Below are 13724 nucleotides of genomic sequence, written 5' to 3'. Positions count from 1 at the left end.
ATTCATCTTTTAGACAAATTAATCGTGCTACTTACAACATCAACTTTTAACATAACAACTAATGTACTCGATTATCATCAATTACATTTCATTACCAAACATCTAAATTTATTTGTGAAGAAATATAAGACACACCAATGAGGAAAAGTGAAAAATATAACACAGGAACAAATAGTTTTCTTAAAGTGTCCTACAAAATTCCGGAAATAGTTTTGTTTTATTTGTAATAACTTTCTCAAATTCAATTGAACTCATTTTAAATCCAATTTAGATTATCGATTTCTCTTAAATTGCCATCTACATGTGTGTTGGTGTACTAATAGAGTCATACCTTAATTACTTTACAGGGTACTGTTTATCGAAAGTCGTAATAATATAGCAGAAAACTGTATTTCTCTGAAATAATATTAGCCTTGACTAATCAACAAATTTATACAAAGATGGCGCTGTGAAAAAGATGAATAAATTAAAAAATAGTTTAAATATCTGTAAATTAAATCATAAATAATATCTAAAAGAAATTGTAAATGATAAGTGGGTTAAATTTTAATCAAGAATTTCATAATACATGTCAAATATTTATTAAAACTTATAAGAAAAGTAGAAGTGGGCCATTTTTTATAACTAAACACTTTTAATCGTAACTGTTACAACACTGTTACTTATTGATTAAATAATCAAACAATAACATAAAAAATGTTGACGTTTTTCAGTAAAGAAAGTTCTACATTTTCAATGATGTTGCAACCAAATACCGTAAAACCAAATTGAAAATAAAGTAACAGAAATGTATGCATGTCTAAGGTGAGCTCAGTATTGGTTTCTTTTTGATAATTTTATTGAAAATATTATATTGGTACATAGTTTTAAATGATAGTTATTTTATTTTTAAAAAAATAAGTTAACGTGTCCCTGTGGATATAAAAGGTCGTATCCTCCAACATATATCAACAGATCTACAAATGTCAAAACATAACACACCATCAATTCTTAAAAAAACCTAATGTAAATAAAAATGCATAAAATATATAAAAATAATTTTATTTGTACGGCTTTTGTCAGTCTTTACTGCCTTACAATAATTTAAACAATTATTTATTTTCATAGGTGCCCCTCAAATGGCCTGAAGAAGTCAACAATATTTCCAAGGACAGGTACGGAACGAAGCAATCCTAGATGATAAAATCCAAAATTATCCAGAACGGTCCAATGTGGTTAGATGTTACGTGTTAATCAAGCCATTCCCAAAAAATATTAATAACAATTTAGCCGTTGAAAAAGATTTGGAGCCAGGACATTGTTAAGCTGTTATATTAAAAAAGCGTGTTAATAATGTTTTTGGTATTTATTTAAACAAAAAGTATAAAAACAGTAAATTTAACGAAATCTTATTATCGTTCATAATCGAATTTTTTGTAATAGCCGCGTTCATATTTAGCATTTGCTTTTCCTTTACCTCCTTGGCCTCCAGATTTAGTACCACTACCGGCACCAGCGCCAGCTGCAGCGGCACCACCACCACCACCACTCTTTCCACCGTTTCCTGCAGATCCTCCGTTAGCTTTTGGTGCTGCTGCTGGTGGTGGTGGTGGTGGTGGAGGAAGTTGAGCTGCTTTAGCCAATCCAGCCGCAGCTTGAGCAGCAGCAGCGGCAGCGTTGGCAGCTGCGATCTGAGCGGCAGCTTGGGCTTTTTGTGCTGCGTTTTGAGTAGCTTGGAAGTCAATACGAACGCTCTTCAATTGTGCAGCGACCTGATCTACTCTTTGCATGGCTGCACCCACCATAGCTTGTTGCGCAGCTAATTCACCAGCTGCCTCGGATGCAGCTTGAGTAACGCGGTCAGCGGCAGCTTGAGCGGCATTCAAACTTTGCTGCAAGACATTAACGTGAGCGCGAGCTTCTTGAGCCGCACGAGCTGCTGAATCAGCTGATCTCTGCGCCTGCATTAATTGTTGTTGTTCACCCATAAGGCCTTGCTGAGCGTCCCTAAATTGTTGCTCCAATCCCTGAAGAATAATTTGTTTTCCTGCTAAGGCAGCTTGTGCGGTCGCTGAAGCCTGTAACAAAAAAACGTGTGTCATAACACCCGGATAATTAAGACCGAAAATTTTATGGTAATATCACATTCACTTTCATCTGGTTTAGTCTTTTTTTTATTTTACCGGCCCAAGAGAAAGGTTTTCTTTAAACTCTGTATTTTATTGACAATCTAAAAAACGCAGTAAAAGTTGCAACAAAAATTTCGAAGCCCGAAGCCATAAGGTAATTAAATAATATAATTGAATTTCTCAACTGAGATAGACACAAAGTCGGATACGTTCATCCGTTAAAATATATAAAAAAAACTATTTATAGATAAATTAATATTTAAAATAATATATGGTTAAGAAAAAAATAAATACTTAATAGGAAATCCGCGAATGTTAGTAAAAAATTATTCTTACTCCAGCTGCCGACTGAGCCAAGGTATTCTTAGCAACATAGGCGGCTTGGAATCCAGCTGCATCTTGATTATTGACAGCATCTCTTGCCGTGTTGGATGATCCTTCTGCGATGGTCCTCAAACTGCTCCCAACACTGAGACCTTGTTGTCTGCCTCCTGCTGGGGCAGCTGGCTGAACCGGAGCTTGTTGTTTACCTCCTCCTACTGCACCTCCACCTCCTGCAGCAGCACCACCTCCGGTTTGAATATCAGTTTGATACTCGATGTTAAAGTTACCCAGTACATCATCATACTGAGCAAAAGAAGATGATATTACTGAAACAAATTAATAAATTATGAAATAATCAGGGCATAGTTTTTATATTTTCATGGCCATCTACAAAATATATTTTTCTTTTCATGAAAACATAAATGTGGAAAAAATTAATCAAATTTAATAAACACTACAGGAACTTACATGAGAGGGTAGTAATGAATACTCTGAGTAACATTTTCCTTAGCTGAAAATAAAAATCGAAATATTACTCTCTTATATTAATCTAATTACGAATCAACATTGTCGATTGAAAAAAGGCGTGTGATAAAAAACGAATATTTCACAAAAATGCACTATTCAAACACAGTCACATATCACTGTATAATACCAAAACAAAACATACCAAAGATATACAATTCCTTGTTGTAATAAAATCAAATGGAGGACTGTAAGAAATTGACCAATTCCCAGTTTTATAGTTAGCCCGTGAAATAGGGGGGACGAAATGTTGGGCGCGAAACAAAAATAATCGACAAAAAGAGAGAAACCAAACGATTAGTGCTTTATTTTTCGATGTCGGGGAAGTGCACGAATTGGAACAACTTAGGTATCGAATTGATTATAGCAAAATTTTTTGCTTGGCGTTTTTCTAAGAGCTGTTATGCGGTTTTGGACACTAAAGATTTCACCTTATATAAAAATAATTCAGCTTAACAATACCTTAAGTATCATATGCGAACTAAAAAGCTGTTAACCAAATTATTTTTATTACATTCATTTTTTCTCTCTTAATATTCCGTAATAAACGTTTCGATATGTGTCAATGTCATTTAAATTGACAATTTTAACATTTTTGTATTTTAAAATTAAATTTTACAAAATATTATACTTAGTAATAACATTTGGTTTAGGTCATTCATCAGGTACTTATTAATTTTATTACTAAATCTTATTCGATTCAAATAAATCACGATTGATAAAATATTTACAAATAATGACATTCCACGATAATAAATAGAATAATTTAAATCAATTCAACTATTTTTAAATTGTCATTTATATATATATATATATATATATATATATATATATATATATATATATATATATATATATATATATTAAAGGATCCTTTTACCAACTATGGGTTTATCTGGACTAGACCTAAAGTTTAACGTAGGCGCCGAACCACGGTCCTCAGCATTAAGCCTACCGACTGGCGAATGACCAACTTTAGAAATCATTCCAGAAAACATCCGGTCTTACCCAGCCTGGTTACTGGCGTGACTGGGATGGTTATTCCTTGTCGGATTTTACACTCTTGCCTAGAACAATCACAAATTTTAAACAATCACAAACATAAATTTACGACCATGCCCCAGCAGGATTCGAACCCGCGGCTATCGCAACAGTAGGAGGACCGTCCTACCCCCTTTACCACTGCGCCCCAAGCCGGCTAAATTGTCATTTAATGTACAATTATTATTTTTAACAAATATTAATTATTATTATTATTAGTCATTGTTAATGATTAGTAAAATTAATATCGTTTATGCAAATAACGAAGAATAAATAACTTTGACGGTGCGAAAAGAGACCAAGAAATAACGTTTGCAAAATGTTTTTAAAAAACCAATTTTGCGCTAAACTGCAATTGTTGTTGAAATATTTTTGTCTTATTTTTTAAGATATAAATGTTGGCTTTACTAAATATCCCACAATTCAGCTTTGGTTTGCGCAATATACGTCAAACTGAAATTTCGTAATATACATTATGTCCTTTCTTAACTACTCATTTTCATGATTCATTTATTTATTAACTATTTTCAATTATTTGATTCACAGGAAAAACATAGCATGAGTTGACCTTTTCCTGGCTCTTGTGTAGAATGCTATAGTCATTAATGGAATATATTTCCTTTTTTACCAAAGGCTAATATATTCATAGATATATCTGATATATGATACAAAAATTCCATTCTATAAAAAATATTTTTAAATAATTACGTCCATTCAACTATAAACCATCAAAAAGATATTATAAAATTAATATTCTATTAGTTTTTATTTATTTTAAAATATCCTATTAATTTTAAAAGGATTAAAATAAAAAAGTCTGTGTGTAATAAGCAAAAATATGCATGTGTTCGTTTCAGATTGATCGATACTTTTTCTTTTCGCGATAGTGAAAGAAGGATTATCTGTACGTTCACAATAAACGTCAAAAATCTTATTCCTAAAACGTCTACGCCCTTACTAATTATAATAATTAACTTCCGGTCTGTTATACATCACCTACTGTCACTTGACAAATTAAGGTCTTTTACGTAAGACATTCTTTCGATAATTAATGTTGTAATCAATTGTTTTGAAGGATAATAAGAATATTTGGTAATTTTATTTTTGAATAATATATTTTTGTGTCAAATTCTCAATACATTAATTAATCCAGGTAACTATCTTCGGTAAATTATATTTAATTAAATTATCACGTTATATTTGTTTTAAATATAACAAAAATACTTATTTTACTGAAAAGACAAATGTATTAAGCCTAAAAATGAACCCTAAAAATAAGAGAGATAGTGCTAGCGTACTAACAAAACGGTACTAACGGACGTAAAGTATAGTATTAAAAATCAAAACAATAGGGAACAAATTATGATATCTGTCACAACAATGCTACGTGGGACAAAGTTTAAAAACCAACCAACATGTAAATTCTTCAGTAATTATTATTAGGTTATAGCCAAGTCATTTATATATACGCAAAACAAAATCGACTATTTATTAAACGATGGTTAGACGTGTGGTTTGGTGACCGTGTATCGTCGAGCAACTTGAAATTCTAAGTATAACCTGTATCTCGTAGCCTTAAAAAGAAATAAAGACAAATTTCATCGAGAATACAGCGAGTATACGTTGTGCATGCAGTCAATATGCTTGGATGATAAGTCTGGGCTGTAGGAGCGTTAGCAATTATCATGAAAATTAACTCTAGACTGTTCGCGAAAGTGTACTTAGTGTTCTTATTTTCAACCAGCTGTCAAACTCAAAATGGTAAATATTTATGTTTTAAATCTATTAAATATATGCTATATTACTGCAAGCTATGTTGTGTTCATCGTTTTTCCGTCTATACAATTAAATTGTTTGTGAATTAATATTGAACGATTAGTTAAGTTAATTAAAAGATATTTTTAAAATTGTAATAATCTATGGAAAACTTGAAGGTCAGCAATAAAATTTACAAATTTTATAACACAATCGTTTTGATCTTCATTAAACCTTTTATAATTTAAATATAATCCGGATTTAGTAAGTATTTCAAGTTTATTCACAAAACAGCAATAAATCACTTCTCGCTTAGTATTTATATTGTGCTCAAATATTTATAATTTATTAATATTAGGAATATATATATATATTTAATTGTTAGATTTATCAGTTATTATTTAGTTATTTACAATTAGATTTACAATTTAGTTCTGATTCGGATTTGTTGGTATTCCCGCAGTAGCAATACCACAGTATCGGTGAAAACGATTATTATAAAACTATGACCACAAAAATCGTCCGGATTTTTTCTTTTTCCAAAATATAAGATATCTTTTTTATATAATAATATCCTAGCTAAAATCGTTTCAGTTGGTCAACGTTGTACAATAACAACAACTGGTGATCCGGGAATATGTAAACTCTCCTTTAACTGCCCTAAAGTGGAGGCGCAAGCCCGAAAAGGAATTCCTCCAACTCTATGTGGATTTCATCAATTAACAACGCCAATTGTTTGTTGTGAAAGTAAGTTACACTATTAATCTATATACATATGATTATGAACATACAAATCAAACGTAATAGTTACTTTTACCTGCCCAACCCAACTCTTAAAGTGTTCGGTAAAACCGAATTAACGATATTAATGAGGTGCGTAGTAAAAGTATTTAATATTTTTTTCAATTACTCTTTTAGGCGATGTCGTACCACAACCAAACGATAATTCATTTTTAAATAACGAAGACGAAATTATATTTCCCGATGGTCCTACCAATATTCAACCAAATATTGGACCCGTCTCTAAACCAACCACCAAAAGCGAACAAAGTACTCATTATAATAATGCCTTTTTAATATGACTAAAATTAAATATTTTAGAATGCTATGAATACTCCAAATACATAACTGATGTTGTGCAAGTCATTCCTTTAGTTACACACACCGAACCCATCGCTATTAATGTGAGTAAATGTTGGGATAGTTCACCACTAATTGTTGGAGGAACGCCTGCTGATAAAGGAGAATTTCCTTTCATGGTAAATAAAATTTATTCCATTTATTAATCACTTAATTTGAATTTTTTGTTATATATGAGTAATATTAGAATTCAAAGTTATTTCATTCATTATTTAATACAATTCAGCGATAACGTAAGTGATAATATTTACAGATGTTGATAAAACTTTATGGAATTAAAGCACATGTTGACAATGACTCCAATCATAAAATAAGTTATTTTCTTCGTTGACTAAAAGTTATTGAGCCATTTATAACATCTATTATCTATCTGGTCTATTTATCATTGGATAGAACAACTTTTCAAAAATAATAACATACCACGATTATAAATATATTGGTCTCTCGAAGCAAAGAAAAAGTCTCAATTTTGAACCGTTTATTCAACAAAATATATGTCGAAAACAGTATTACTAATAACCGCATTAAAAAATGTTTAAATTGTATTATGGATGCGGTCAAACCTCCCATCTAATACTTGCAATTTTTGTTCTCTAAAAAATAGTCCACCAAACTGTCATTATTTGTTTTGAATGAAGTGCCTTTTGGCTATTGTTTATTATAATCCATTAATAATAAATAAATAAGTTAATTCCTCATCTTGTATAACAATTCGATGACTGGATGGGTCAGTTTCATTCTTATTAATCAAGGGATTCACAATTATAACGTTGAATCATCACAGTTTAATACAAGGCCAATTTCAACAGACATTGAACCAGGATTATCAAGAAGCTACCGTCTTATTTGGTTGTCATAGGACCTCTAACATCTCTCTCTCTCTCGATATGGCTCAACTTTCAGGATCTCATTACCATTTCAAATCAACTACATCATCTAACTGTATAAGCAATCACAATATCTTCACCAAAGGTATTTAATTAAACCTGCGTCTTATTTTAAATATTTTTTTAAACTAATTAATTTGTGAACTAATTTTGATGAGTTATACAGGAATGTTTAGCACAAATATGTACTTTAAAATATTTTCTCGAGCAAACTCAAATCAAATTATAAAAAAATACCGTAATATTTTTTTCCTGTTTTAAGGCTTTAATTGGATTTATCTCTGATGAAGGAGAGTTGGAATGGAGGTGTGGCGGGACGCTGATTAGTGAAAAATGGGTTGTAACGGCAGCACACTGTACATTTTCACGAGAGTAAGACTATTAAAAAGAAAGACGCCTAATCTTAAACTAAATTCATATATTGTAGTGATGGTGAACCAAAAACAATCCGTTTGGGAGAATTAGATTATCTACGAACGGATGATTCTGAACATGTTGATTATGAAGTTGATAATATAATCCCTCATCCAGAATACAAATATCCTGAAAAGTATAATGATATAGCTCTGCTGTCAACGAAAAAAACAGTGAAATTTACAAAAGTTATAAGGCCAGCTTGTTTATATACCAAACAAACTATTGAACAGACTGTATCAATTGCCACCGGATGGGGCCGAACTGGTACCAACGGATTTGTTTTATTACACAATGGTACTTTACTGATTTATTTTAGATTACTCGGGAGATAACAGTAACAAATTAAGGAAAGTATCTCTTAATATTTATCCTTTGAATGAGTGTAACAGAGTGTTTAAGAGTGATAAAACTCAGTTGCCTAATGGTCTAGCTAGAAGTATGTTATGCGTTGGCGAATTAAAAGGTGGTAGAGATACATGTTTGGTAAGTAAATGTTTTAAAATAAGCTATGTAGTCACCTAGATATATTCTTTTCCATATAGGGTGATTCTGGTGGGCCTTTAGTAATAACAGATAAGCAAAACTGGTGTAAATTTTATATTATTGGTGTGACATCCTTTGGAAAGTTATGTGCCCAAACCAATACCCCAGCAATTTACACGAAAATTTCGGATTATGTTAAATGGATAGAACAAACCATTTGGCCATAACTATAATCAAAATATTTTCCTTATTGTCAATATATACTTATACAAAATAAAACAAACATAAAATCAAAATATCTTTATTTAAAAAACTAATTGAGCCATACATAAAATGAAGTAAACAAAAAGGTAACTATCTATTGATCTTCCAATTACTAACAGTCTTAATGAAATGAATGATAATGAGAAATAAGTGTTCCCAACTCCAAAAGGGAACTTAAACATAAGGACATAATGACTCTGTACCCCTAATTTTAGCTACAATCGTTTAAAAACAGTTAAAAACTGTACAAAAATCAAAAATTATAATTTCAAAACTCTTGTATGACAAGAATTATAAAAACGTCGTTGTATTATCCCTAGTGATAATCCTTATCCAACTATATTATAATCTACATATTAATGATCGGAATGAATTTGGTGGTGAACTTGGACAAAAATTGCAATCACCTTAATTTTTTTTTGATGATATGGAAGTGAAAGCGATCGTTTTTCAAGCAATTGTAGTCCATTATGCCACAATAACTGTATAACGAACATTAAATATTCATGCAATCTTAAGGATATTTGCCAGAACTCCATAAAACTATAGATTTTTTTGCCCTGAGAAAATTTATAATTAAAATTATAATTAGAACAATAGATCACAGTAATGCCAGTGACCAGTTTCAGTTACAAACATTTGAAAATACCTAGAAGCTCACCAAATGAAATATCTAGAATGTCATAATTATGTTGTGGAAGAACTACTCATTTTGTCTGTTTGTAAATCAAAAGCATTATTAATAATTAAGCATAAAATATTAGTGATTAAAGTCAATACTTAAAAAAATTAACTAGATCATACAAATAAAATACTAAAGTCGTAACTCCTAAATATTTTCATTAAATGATTTCTAGATATTTATCACAAAACAAAGGCTTATTTTATTTAAAATGCATTATATCCCACACTGTATACCTTAAATTATGTACTTTTAATAACAATAATCTGCCAATTTCATTAAGATGATACCTTCAGCATTATTGTTATTTCATCATTATGACTAGAATTTCATTGTAGTTACTTATCTAATATCACCTCCTCTACATTATTTTTGGAATAACTTTCAAATTTGGTTTTTACATTACATGTTTTGAACATTTCTTCAACAGGAATTGACTTTTGTTCATCATGTATAGTTGACCAAGATAGTCCATCGCCTATAGGTTCGTGTCCAGATGGTAATAAAATATGTCTCCAGAAGCTTCTAAATATCATTATCAGATTAATAATAAGTCAAACAAAAAATACCATAATTATAAAACCTTCTTTCGGTAAGTCCTAAAAATAACACCCAATTCATTTTTGGCCCAAAATCATATGGGTTTCTATATATTTTTCCTTGTTCTTCTAATCTTAACGTCTCTGCTTTATTTATATTTGCCTCAATGCTTGTTTCACCTCTTGTTATAAGTAAAGCATGCCATGTTGTTAAAGCACCAAGAGCAAATAAAACCCCTAAAATTGAATACATATATTATAACATACTTTTAAAATTACAATAAATAAACTATACCCAAATTAATTAAAGCCATATATATAATAGCTTTTCTTCTATATGGATTTGCTGGTTCCAGCTCATGTTCTTCCAAAAATGATGAATCCAATATAACTGTTCCTGTCTAAAATAAAATTATTAGTGATATTTTTACAAAACTAATTTAATTCAACAAATTACCACTGGTATTAAAGCACCTGTTTTATTAATTTTAACAGAATGACCCTCTAGTTCTGGTTCATCACATTCTTCTGTTATCAACATTATTGAATTATAAGCTATTTCCCATCCAGCAAAGATAACATAAATTACACCCATTAGCATATATGCCATATACAGGAAAAAATATCTATGGTTCCTATAACCTACACAGTTATTTAACCAAGCTACTCTCATATTAAAGAAAATTGTATATAAGAAAAGCAGAAAGAAAGAGTTTCAATAATAGAAAAGGATACGGCAATGATGATCCATTTTTAATATACAGCGGTTGCATACTGAACAATGATGTGTTCTTGGAGGCTTAGGAGCTATGCATTTCTTACATATGCTTACTGCTTCTGTTATCAATTCACCCTGGAAAACTATATTAGCACTAATATAAAACATTATTATTTCTATTTGTACCTCAGGAGGGAAACCAGGATGTGTTGTACAAGCCATATAATAATGAAAACAGATATTTAATAACAACCAATGACCAAGAGTAATTAAGAATATACATGTATACTGATTTTTCTTCCACCAAAATGGAATTCCAATCCAATACGCAATTAATACAACACTTGCAGTCAAACTTATTACAGCACCAACAAGAAGCTAAAACAGGAGACAGTTTAAATAAGACATAAATGATATTAATTACCTAAATATGTCTAAACATACATTTCCAATTGCATGAGTAAATGTATCAACAAACCAAAACATAGGTCCCATGCAAACATCGGCCATATAACTTGCATCCATAAAATGATTGTACGTAAGGGAGAGGTAAGTGATACGACATTTTAAATAAAAATTTCTTATGAAGGGGCTACAATTAAATAAAATATACAATTTACTTGTTGAAATATTACTATTGTAAGTAAAATTACCAAAGATATTTTCCAAAACGTAGAGTACGCCAATACCAAGCCATTATATTTGAAGGATAAAATAAGTCATGTCATAATATTTTGTTGTACATCTTTTTTTTTATTATTATTTGTAGTTTTTACAGACTAACTATTGTTGGATTACATTTAAAACAACTTATCTGAATTCGACCCTAACCTCAACACTTTGTTGTCAACTTACAAAGTTGCAATAATCTGTGGTTCTTAAAGGTCAAAGTGGGAGTGGTTACACTCTCTAATTTTACACTATTTAAAATTTCCTCATCAAACAAAAAATTGAATTAAAAACCTATCAAAAAAGTTTGTATTTAATTTCTAAAGTCTTAAGAATTATAACGCAAAAATGGGCAATTGTTTACAGTTCAATTATTTATAACTAAATATATCCAGTATAATTGAAAATGCGGCTCACGTATCACAAATTTTACACAAATCGGTTACATTTAATGAATAAATTACTTTGTTTAATATCAACAAATTAGAAATATCAATTCCTATGAATTAAGTTGCAAATAATATAATACTGCCACCGTGATGTAATTGTTACGAAATTTAGATATGCACTGAATAATTTATTATTCAAAAATAAAACCTACGCAATTTGTAAATATACTTTACTAATAACAAATTAAAAAGCCAAATAGATTAACTACGAATTTAGGCATATTCATATTTTAAAGTAAATTAATCAATGTTATAGCTAATGTGACATAATATATTTCTGTTGAGCAACATTTTCAAAATCTCCATTCAAATTAAATTGCATATGATAAAATTCAAAGAAATGTATATAATTAATCAGGTCAGCCTTATAAAACACACCTTTATAAAAAAAAATTAAAGTCCTTTCACATATCCCTTGTATATATTTTATAGTGCTATCAGTCATTTCCTTTTCATACCCTATTAAGAGGATGTATCTAACCAGGAAATATGATTTCTGGGATGTAGTGCTATAATACCCATCAGCATTTAAATATCAGAGCTCATTCTTCTAAATTAATTCTTCATGTGACAGGTCAGCTCCTTCACCATTATATTTTTTTATAAATTTTTATATTATTTATTATTAATAAAATGTGCACGTTTTAAATAATTGCATATAATAATTAATATTAATAAGCAGATCGAAAGATTATTTCACTATTTTAGTAAATTAAATTATAAATATAACTAATAATAAATTGTTATAAAGCAACAAAATATGAATTACATCTAATTATCCTTGCTTTGAACTAAAAATAAGGTATTTGTCTTTTTATATAAGAAATTGTATATCGAGCATATACATTAAAATAGAATTTGTTGTATACAAATTTGTAAACATTTCATAAATGATACTCTTTAACATACACGTGTTTAATTGGTTATCTAAATTTTAAAAGTTTAATTTTTTTTATGTTTTTTTTAACTGTCAGTTTAATTAAAAAAATAATTACATCATTGTATTAAATATTATTATTGATTATCCATAAATATCGTGTCCTACATATTTAACTGTATAATTAAAAATATAATACAGAGACATAATTTTCTATTATTACTTTTTAAACAATCACTATATCTAGCCCTTCTCATCTGATAGGAAATCTGCCCCCCTCTTTATAATGATCATTGACTATGATTGTAACCTGGCGCTGAGGGGAACTGGCGATACCGATTGTTTACTTCCGTTTTCTTTTTTCGAAAAAAAGAACACCGTGTTATTGGCGGCTTCAAACAAGCCACCGTTTCGCGTGTAATTAATGCGTAATTAGAAACCTGAATAGAGCAAAAAGGGAAAGGACTTCCAAACTCTAAGACAGGAACGTATTCGAACATTTTTATAAACGTTATTATTATACTCAATATATTTCAGTACTGTAATTGTTATTAATATATAATAACTTAAAATTATTTAAATAGTTAATATTATACTAACAAAAATTTTTTAATTATTATTATAATTAATAAAATTATTTGGTAGTTATAATGACTATTCTTTATTGTTAGATTAATTGATTACTACTGAAAGAATTTAAATGACATAAATTATATGCATTTAAAAAAAAAAGAATCCTAAGGAGCTATACTCATTCATACTGAGTTGATTAGTTCAAAAAGAAAATAAATATGTTTTTATTTATGATCTTAAAGATTTTGCTAATGCAATAATAGGTGTAACTAT

At 29.6% G+C, this 13724-nt stretch overlaps 3 protein-coding genes across 3 annotated transcripts; 1 reads left to right on the top strand and 2 right to left on the bottom strand.

Moving 5' to 3' along the window:
- Positions 1-1025: 1025 nt before the first annotated feature.
- LOC143197748 (uncharacterized) lies at positions 1026-3169 on the bottom strand. The gene is made up of 5 exons (XM_076406443.1): positions 3103-3169; positions 2901-2943; positions 2445-2758; positions 1457-2057; positions 1026-1172 (listed from the first exon to the last, which is right to left on the bottom strand). The coding sequence occupies exons 2-5, from the start codon at positions 2932-2934 to the stop codon at positions 1102-1104; spliced, it is 1020 nt and encodes a 339-aa protein (XP_076262558.1). The 5' UTR covers positions 2935-2943; positions 3103-3169; the 3' UTR covers positions 1026-1101.
- A 2280-nt stretch (positions 3170-5449) lies between these two features.
- Positions 5450-8976, top strand: LOC143197746 (venom protease). Its single transcript, XM_076406441.1, has 8 exons — positions 5450-5759; positions 6348-6500; positions 6672-6803; positions 6855-7012; positions 8043-8152; positions 8208-8461; positions 8514-8680; positions 8740-8976. The coding sequence occupies exons 1-8, from the start codon at positions 5684-5686 to the stop codon at positions 8905-8907; spliced, it is 1218 nt and encodes a 405-aa protein (XP_076262556.1). The 5' UTR covers positions 5450-5683; the 3' UTR covers positions 8908-8976.
- LOC143197747 (palmitoyltransferase ZDHHC16A) lies at positions 8965-11728 on the bottom strand. Its single transcript, XM_076406442.1, has 8 exons — positions 11537-11728; positions 11328-11475; positions 11070-11261; positions 10901-11018; positions 10623-10828; positions 10461-10566; positions 10210-10402; positions 8965-10151 (listed from the first exon to the last, which is right to left on the bottom strand). Exons 1-8 carry the CDS (start codon positions 11578-11580, stop codon positions 9965-9967), a joined length of 1194 nt encoding a protein of 397 aa, XP_076262557.1. The 5' UTR covers positions 11581-11728; the 3' UTR covers positions 8965-9964.
- Positions 11729-13724: the final 1996 nt, after the last annotated feature.

This window comes from Rhynchophorus ferrugineus, unplaced genomic scaffold (assembly GCF_030347505.1).
Source record: "Rhynchophorus ferrugineus isolate W39M unplaced genomic scaffold, kcgeb_rfMv2 rfM5, whole genome shotgun sequence".
In the NCBI taxonomy this organism is placed as follows: Eukaryota; Metazoa; Arthropoda; class Insecta; order Coleoptera; family Curculionidae; genus Rhynchophorus; species Rhynchophorus ferrugineus.
The sequence above is the reverse complement of the archived record's forward strand: the minus strand, read 5'-3'. Positions and strand labels throughout refer to the sequence as shown.